Source organism: Arachis duranensis, chromosome 3 (assembly GCF_000817695.3).
Source record: "Arachis duranensis cultivar V14167 chromosome 3, aradu.V14167.gnm2.J7QH, whole genome shotgun sequence".
In the NCBI taxonomy this organism is placed as follows: Eukaryota; Viridiplantae; Streptophyta; class Magnoliopsida; order Fabales; family Fabaceae; genus Arachis; species Arachis duranensis.
The window spans coordinates 50,477,098-50,485,973 of NC_029774.3; the positions used below are offsets into that span (position 1 = coordinate 50,477,098).

Sequence of the window (8,876 nt, forward strand, 5' to 3'; positions counted from 1 at the left end):
GGTTCAATGCTCAGTCCTGTATTCCCTGCTTTCACAAGCTATCTTCTTACAAATTTATCTGTTTTTACAATATGCTCTGAATTAGTGAAATCTGCCCCATATTTTGTCTTAGAGAACTTATCTATTTTTAATCATGTAGGCCAACTCATATAGTTGCATTCATATGCATATAGGTTGCATTGCATTACATGAGTCTTGCATGTTCCTGCTCATTCATATTTATCTCCTTCAACTTAGCATGAGGACATGCTAATGTTTAAGTGTGGGGAGGTTGATAAACCACTATTTTATGATTCATATTGTGTTTAATTGTGTGGTTTTATCAAGTCTTTGTCCACTTATTCATATGATTTGCATGTAATTACAATTCCTTCCTAAAAATATTCTATGATTGAAAACATGCTTCTTTGGCTTTTATTTTCTTTTATTTAATCCTCTCTTATTACCATTAGATGCCTTGATATGTGTGTTAAGTGATTTCAGGAATTATAGGGCAGGAATGGCTTAAAGGATGAAAAGGAAGCATGCAAAAATGGAAGGAACACAAAGAATTGAGAAGATAACCAGTGAGAAGTCACGCGGTCGCATAACTTACGCGACCACGCGAAAAGGAAGCAATCACAGTGACGCGCTCGCGTGCCTGACGCAACCGCGCGGATTGGAAGCTGCATGAACGACGCGCACGCGTGGTATGAGAAACGCTGAGTGATGCGAACATGTGGACAACGCGGCCGCGTGACGTGCCTGACCTGCAGAATTTCAGAAGTCGCTGGCAGAGTTTCTGGGCCAGATTTCAACCCAGTTTTTGGCCCAGAAACACAGATTAGAGCCAGGGAACATGCAAAGACAGACGACAACATTCATTCCGCATAATTTTTAGTTTTTAGATCTGAAATTTACTCCTCCCCTAGGTTTTACTCACTTGAACATTCATAATTAGGATTTTGAAGATTTTGGCTTTAGCTTTTGAGAAGAGTCTACCTCCGTTACTAGTCACTATAGTCTGTTATTTACTTTTCATTTATTCTTCCATGTTCTTAATTCCTCCAGAGTTGACATTGGATATTTTCACAAGTTATTAATATAGACTATTTTTATTTTCAATTAATCCCTTTCATTATTATTTATTATGTCTTCTTTTATTTTTCCCATTGATTCTGTGAAGTTTATAATTATAATGAGTGAGTAGTTCCATAACTTGATTGAGAGATGATTGAAAGGAAACCTTGAGTTGAATCACTCAAGAGAGAAATTATAATTGGATTTATTGTTGGATCACCCTCTAATCATTGACACTAGTCCTTTCCAAGGGAGAGGATTAGGACTTGTGACTAGAAACAGCTTTCCAACTTGCTTGACTTTTCTTTACCTAGTAAGGGATAACTAAGCAGAGCAACTTCCAATTATTAATTAATCTTGAGAGTACTTCAACAAGAATAGGGCTTCCAACTAATCTACTCCCAATCAAGGCTTTTATTTAAAATTAATTAAATTCTCTAAATTAATTTCCTGTTTATCAACTCAACCATTTTTTAAAACACCTGATTGATAAAATAGCACATCTTTCTGCAACTCGTTGGGAGACGACCTGGGATTCATACTCCCAGTATTTTAATTTCAATATTGTGGCAACCCTTCTAAATTGATAAGCGGATTTTCGGCTGGTTAAGGACTGTACTTGCAACGTATTTCTATTAATAATTTCTTAACTCGCCAATTTCCGCCACGTCAGGCATGCCTGTCTTTTTTGGTGAGTTAAGCAGGTCATCTCGACAGATTGTAGCCTATTTTCCACCACTAGTTGTGATTGATGGTGTTCTTTAACCTCAAGGCCTATAAAGGTTAGTGGTTTGCTTGGTGAGTTTTTGTAGCACTTACAACTTTAGGCTCACTTCTTTTGTGTTAATGTTAATAATATCATGAAGACAATGTATGAGAATAGAAAACTCTTTTCTCAAAGGACGATGAGACAACTTCATAGTAGGTCTCGTCCTTGGACCTATGGAATAAAGGATGGCTCTCTTGAAGTTGAGTTAAGGATTGTGCATCCACTAATGACCTAGCTCTAAAACTTGGGGATCCACCAAGTCTAACCCAGTAGGGAACTCGGTTGGAAGTTCGAAAACCCCTATCTTTGCCATTATTTTTAAAACCTATGAAAAAGAAAGAATAGGACCACTAAAAACTAACGACACAACAATCTATGATTTAACACTAGTTCAATACGACTAATTGAGAAATTATCTATGAACAAAAATTGCTTCGTCAATGGTGGAACGGTTTTTGGAAGGGGCACCATAACCAGCAACATTGGTGGTGCCAATCAAAACCACTTCCATTGCCACTACTACATTACCAACAGAAAGCAAGCAATAGACAAATGCAAAATACAATATCAAAAAATGTATTTTTTTAGAAAAGTCACTAAAGCTACAATAAACGTTGACAAAGAAAGAAAAGTAAAAAATGTAGGCAGTAAAATAGAGAGCAAAATGCAAATAAAGAGTAAAAAAGGTTAGGAAATAAAATCAATATGAAGGTGCTACAAAAATAAAATAGTGGTTATTCGAAGAAGCACAAGATCAGTGAACTAGAGAGAATGAGAACATGAAGAGAAAGAAGAAACAAAGAAGAAAAAGTTGTGTAAGTGTTATATATGGACCACTTAAAATAGGGGCATTCGGTTGTTCTATTCATATTTTAAATGATTTTAAATGTCCTAAATCTTACTTGAAGTAAACGGAGAAGACACGGAAAGCATTAAAGCGACGCATAGCTTTTTTAGAATCACGTTGAGTTCCACCACTTACTCTTGTTTACAAGTCGCACTCACTTATGATTTACCTTCCAACTTAAAGAAACGAAGTGGGAACAAAAACGTCTGATCTACGACTTGTAATGTACATGATGAGCATTTACCTGAGATTTGACCTCTTGATCATAACTCGAGTAGGGGCACTGTTCATACTTGAACAGTTAAACCTGGGATAGTCCAACCCAAATACAATATGGTAATGCCTATCTCATGGATTAGACTGCCCCCACATAACGGCCCAACAACAACTATCCCTACCTTCTTTGGCCAGGTGTAAACAGGTCGGGCTAACCAAGGCACAGATCCCCTAACCCGTATCTGATCCGATTTGGGAAGCAAGTCAGATGATATCCCTCCTTACCTCAAACATAGAATGTAACTTCTCACTTTGTGCGAGAAATAACCATCCAATACTATCTGAAGTCATTTTCAACGAATAATTCGGTCTCATCTACTACTGTATAAATACCTCAACACTCACGAATTTTTTTGAATCCAACACACACTTAGCATGCTAAAACTCTTGCTAACTTAAGCAATAAAGTTCCATACAGATATTCTCACTATTTTTCATGCAAAGACATTAAAAACTCTCTCCAAACATTTAAACCTATATCCAAATCTTAAAATCACCATCCTAACACTTCAAAACAAATACATTTTGTCAAAATAAAATCATATTTAAAAAATCAAGATATCATTTTTTTAACAAAAACTATTTTATAAAAATTGAAATTTTCAAGGATTGAAATAATAATTTTCTCTTTTTTCAAATATTTGTAGGTTTTATTGTCCAAATATTTACAGTTTTGGTATTGTGGAAAATGAACCAAACAAAGTCACATTATTTTCTTGGAATCTTTTCTTTAAATGAACTACCTTACTCAACATAATTATTCTTTAATATGCCTGCCTGAAGACTTATTTTACAAAGATACCTTATAAAACACGTAAATAGGTTAATAATACAGAAAAAAGCATACAAAATGTCTTCAATATTTATACAAAATTAATCTCTAGTTTCCATCTTTAATCATATGTAACGGTGGTCTATGGTGGATCCAAACACTTTTATTTCACTTAATGAAATTCTTAACTTTAATAAGAAAAACATGTTTATAAAAAATTTTAATTTTGTCTAAATATTTAAAACATTTCAATTTTACGCTAAATGTTTTTAAAGACTTTCAATTTCAACCCTCCATTAAAATGATTAATATGAAAAAATTTCACCCCACATTTGTCTTTGTCCTATTGATCTAAAAACGTAAGGTTAAAACTGAAACAATAAAAAGAATTTATGATGAAATTAAAAATAATTTAGAGCGTGGTGATCTTGAGAATAAAAAGTGAGGATCAAGTACCTAATTTATTATTAACAGTAAATAGATGAAATGTTTTATGAATAGTCATCACTCCAACTATCTAATACATTGTTAGTATGTTGGTGCAACAATGTGGATATTTTAATTCACATCTTACTCTTAAAACAACGAAAACATGTTATATATATTTATGTTATTTAATTTTATTATTTTCCTTTTCTTAAAGAGGGAAATGTGAGATTTTATACCTGATATTTGGTGTAATGTATGGAGCATGAGAGTAATTGAATATAGAATATTGGTAAAAACTTTAGCTAATTTTTTCTTTTAATAATTGATAAAAATACGGTCTCAAATGAACAATTTTTTAAACGGTAGAAATGTTATTAAATTATTTAAATTTCAAAGAATTAATTAAAAATTAAATAAAACTATAAGATGAAATGGAATAATTAAACTTAAATTTTGGTGAGAGAAAAAAAATAAAAGGAGAAAATAATAAAGTGAAAAATCAAATACTAAAATAATCAAATTACGTATTTGTCATAAAAAATTTAGGATTTAATTTTAATTTAAATTTATTTATTTTTATTCTTTCTTCATTCTTCCATGTTGGAGGAAAAAAATAATCTTTTAACTAATTATTAAGTGAAAAAATTGATTTATTAGTTGGATATTTTAGGTAATTAATTAGAGGAAACAAAAGTAAAAATGGGAAGGAAAGTAAGGCAGCCCCCTTACGGAATACGGATCAGTTGGCCGTTTCCGTTAATTTTAACTGACGCGGAAACAACACGTGGTGGAAAATAAAATTACGCAAACTAAGCCAAACAAATATAAAAATAAAAACAAAAATAAAAGATAATGATGATAATGGATTAAATTAAAGTAATGCGAGAGTCGGGTTGGAGAGACCAAATGAAACAGCATAATAATACAGTCGAGAACAGCAGCAAGAAAAGCAACCTCTAACTTTTTTTATTCATTTATTTTTTTATAAAAGAAAAAGAAAACACTCACATATTCCTCGTGCTTCAATTTCCCACCTCCAACACCAAATATATTTATTTTTTATTGGGCCAATGAAAATTGGTCATAATTGTTTTCTCATTTATATATCAAGTCCTTGGCGACGAAGATCATCAGTACTTTAAACACAAATAGCGGTTCCTTCTTTGTTAGAATCCTCTTCAATATCTCCAACCGTTGATTAGGGATTTGTTAACGCTGCTTCAACTTTCTATACGGCCAAATATATTTGGGTGCTTTTAAGGTTGAATACTGCTACTATGTCTAGTTCGTCGGAATACTCGGAATTTTCCGGCCAGAAGCCGGCGAGGTCACCGGAAAAATCGAGCTTCTCTCAGACTTGCAGTTTGTTGAGTCAATACATCAAAGAAAAGGGCAACTTTGGAGATCTTACCCTCGGTATCACATGCAACACCGAACCAAGTGGTATGGATAATTAAATTCTCCCAATTATTATTTTCGAAAATTTAAGATGCTCTTAAATTATGTCGTTTTGGGTTATATATATATTTTTTTGGCTAGTACTTTAAAGGAAAAAAAAAAGAAATTGAAAGTTTTTTTTGTTACTAAATAATTCCTTTCTTAAGGGTTTGAAAGTTTCTTGTATGGGAAATTGATTTATTAATCTTTTTCAAACTCAAACTCACAGATCTAACACATGGCTTAATTAATTTTGCCCTTGATTTTGAAATAGGGAGAAAACAAATTTCATGAAAGGAAGCAATTCATTTCTTCTAATTTTATTTAGTTTTTGGGGATTTATGTATGCTACCTAAGTATCCAAAAAATTTCTCGTTAGTCCTTACAAAGTTAAGATTTTTTTTGAATTCGAAAAAGAATTTATCTGAATCTGGAAATTGTGCAGGGTCACCTGAAACATCGTGTCAGTCTGCAACAACTATGAACCTATTTCCTACCAAAGAAAACAACGTTGCACCAAAAAGCCTCACACTCACTGGCACAGCCATGGGTTTGCTCTCTCCACAAGGTGCTTATCGTGCCAATCTTCCCTCTGAAGAAATTCCAAACTTGATCAATTCCAGGTTTGTTTATTACTTCCCATTCCTTAACAATTTGATAATTGATATGGAAAAAAGCTTATTATGTGTAACATACCTATTCATAATTGTTATAGATTTAATCAATAATTGAATTTCACATATCTAAATCCCAATTTGGGAACTACTTTTATTGCAATTTAATTTAAGGGTTCTAGTGGAAAAATTGAATTGAAGAAATAAAAGGTTAAGTTACTAATTCCATAACCTAGTTACATGAATTCACCAATTATGTAGGGTACCGGGTACCAATTTACGCGTACCGCATGCATATGGCGTACTGTGTATTGCGTACCCACTCCTGTATTTCATGTGACTATGACTAATACATTCAATTATGTTAGAAACTTTCCTGTTCTCGAATCCTTAACGGGTGTCATTACCAAAAACCCTCCAATTGTATTAAAATTTTTGGTTAGGCTAATGTGTGATTATTTATTCATGACTTGCAGTGCAGTTAAGTCTGTGAGCAAGGGCCTGAAAACTGCACAATTGACAATCTTCTATAATGGTCAAGTTGTTGTGCTCGATGATTGTCCTGCTGAGAAGGCGAACGAGCTCATGGCTTTTGCCAAGAAAGGAGTCTCTCAAACCCAGAACAACTCTGTCTACACCTACACTCAGAGCCAGCCTTCATTTCCTCCTAATTTGGCCAGAACATCTGCTGCTGATTCGAGTGCTCAAGCCTTTCCTAACGTGAATATTGTTGCAAGTTCCGGTAGCAGTTCGATCCACGAGCACTCAAAACCTCAGTCCAGACCTGTTGTTTGTGGTAATTATTCTTTTGGATCTACTATTTGTAACTTGGCTGAAAAGAAAACCTTTTGTGTTGTTGTGGATCAAGTTTTTGCTGATCATAAATTTTCCTTTCGATGCAGATCTACCAATTGCAAGAAAAGCTTCGCTTCATCGGTTCCTGGAGAAGAGAAAGGATAGGTAGGCACTCTCAACCAAAAATAAAGAACAATTTTAAAGATTGGTGTTTTGCTTGGTCTCTCAATGTTTTGTATGTCTTAACCTTTTTTAGAGCTGTGATCCTCCAATCAAATTAATTGATAAAAGGCTTCTCACATGTTTGGTCTTCTTTGGTTCATGTTTCATTTGGTTTCCTCTAAAAAAGAAAATCTCCTTTTTATCCTTTGACTGAAACAAACAAACTTGATTACTTAGGTACTTCAAAAATGAAATGAAATTAGTTTCTTTGAATTGATTTTTCCCCTTGCACAAAGTGAAGCTGCAATTCACATATAATTAAAGCTTTGACCTTTTAATCAAGTTGATTTTACCCAATTGACTTAATTTTATGTTCTTTGATTTTGCAGAATTGCATCAAAGGGTCCATATCAAGCAGCAAATCCCATTGGGAGCGCTAACAAGCCAGCTGAATCCATGTCATGGCTTGAGTTGGGTGCTAAATCTCAAGAATGATTGCAACTATATATATAGTATTATAAACTTTGTGCCTTTTTTTGGGGGTTGTGTACCCATTGTTAAAATCTTTTTTGGGCTATAGGGTTAGCCTTTCTGTCTGTCTGTCCATCTTAATTTTGGGCTCTGTTGCTGGGGCTTATATCATAGATCTAACTATACCTTAGTTTTGTTAGATGTGAAAATGGATCATCTTAATTTTTCTCCGTTGATGTTCTTAAGAAAAGGTTAAGATGATTCATTTCGTGTTACCTGTTCTAATTATTGTTAAGATTCTAAATTTCTTCTTATTACCTTTAATCATTTTGGATTCAAATATATATATATACATATTGTAGTGCTGCTTTTATTCTTGTTTGAATTGTCTTCCATTCGCTCTATTTGCCTTGGCATAAGATGGCAAAAAAGATGGCAACGGACAGGGACATAATAATAATAAACACAAACAATAACATTAATAACAACAATAGGAGTTAGTTATATGGATTAAACGAGGTTATTGTGTCTTATTACGTGGAGGTCAAACACTGACCTGAACTTCTACTGTTAGTAGCAGCCAAAAATGCAACTTGAATCCTCAAAAAGATTTTCATTAATTAAGGTGAAAACATGCATCTAGATGAAGAGAAGCAAAGTTCAAGATTAACATGCGGAAAGTAACTAAGTTATGAAAGAAAGAAAAAAAAAATTTCTAGAACGTGTGCGCAATCCCTTGAGCAAGCGTCAGTGGGAATCTTTCTATGGTTACATTTTAGATAGCAACGATGATTAAAATTACATACAAACATTTGTGTGAGAGAATAAGAAAATTTATAAGAAAGAAATTAACATCAACTAAACTAGAGTAGTTAAATTAACCAACTATTTAACTACCAGTGCCAGGGTGTCATACCATCTAACTAACTTCTCAGAACTGACTTAACTAACTAGATTAACTATTTCACCTATCACAACTATCTTCTCCAAATTCTTCAGCAACAGGTCTTTGATTTATTCTAAGTTGAGGTCTCCCAATATAGAGAAAACACTTGGTCTTATTACGATCTATAACTCAATTAATTGGACATGGTGCTGAGTAAGAAAGGGAAAGCAAAACAGTTGAATGCCAAAGTATGAATAGTAGATAAATGAGAATGCGTTCAAATTTTGAAATAATGTATACTAAGTTACAAATTGAGAAGAATGGCACATACTCATTCCTTTCAAAACATGCTATAAGCT

The 8,876-nt window shown here is 33.3% G+C and overlaps 1 protein-coding gene across 1 annotated transcript; it reads left to right on the forward strand.

The window, feature by feature from the left end:
* The first annotated feature begins 5,270 nt into the window (after positions 1 to 5,270).
* LOC107479173 (protein TIFY 10A) lies at positions 5,271 to 7,955 on the forward strand. Its single transcript, XM_016099322.3, has 5 exons — positions 5,271 to 5,595; positions 6,035 to 6,212; positions 6,680 to 6,999; positions 7,106 to 7,163; positions 7,550 to 7,955. The coding sequence occupies exons 1-5, from the start codon at positions 5,430 to 5,432 to the stop codon at positions 7,653 to 7,655; spliced, it is 828 nt and encodes a 275-aa protein (XP_015954808.1). The 5' UTR covers positions 5,271 to 5,429; the 3' UTR covers positions 7,656 to 7,955.
* Positions 7,956 to 8,876: the final 921 nt, after the last annotated feature.

What these genes read in the sequence shown, in the direction of transcription:
- LOC107479173 (XM_016099322.3), top strand. Translation starts at nt 5,430, where the DNA reads ATGTCTAGTTCGTCGGAATACTCGGAATTTTCCGGCCAGAAGCCGGCG. An exon ending in ATGCAACACCGAACCAAGTG is followed by an intron (nt 5,596 to 6,034) that starts GTATGGATAATT and finishes GAAATTGTGCAG; the next exon opens with GGTCACCTGAAACATCGTGT. An exon ending in CTGGAGAAGAGAAAGGATAG is followed by an intron (nt 7,164 to 7,549) that starts GTAGGCACTCTC and finishes TTGATTTTGCAG; the next exon opens with AATTGCATCAAAGGGTCCAT.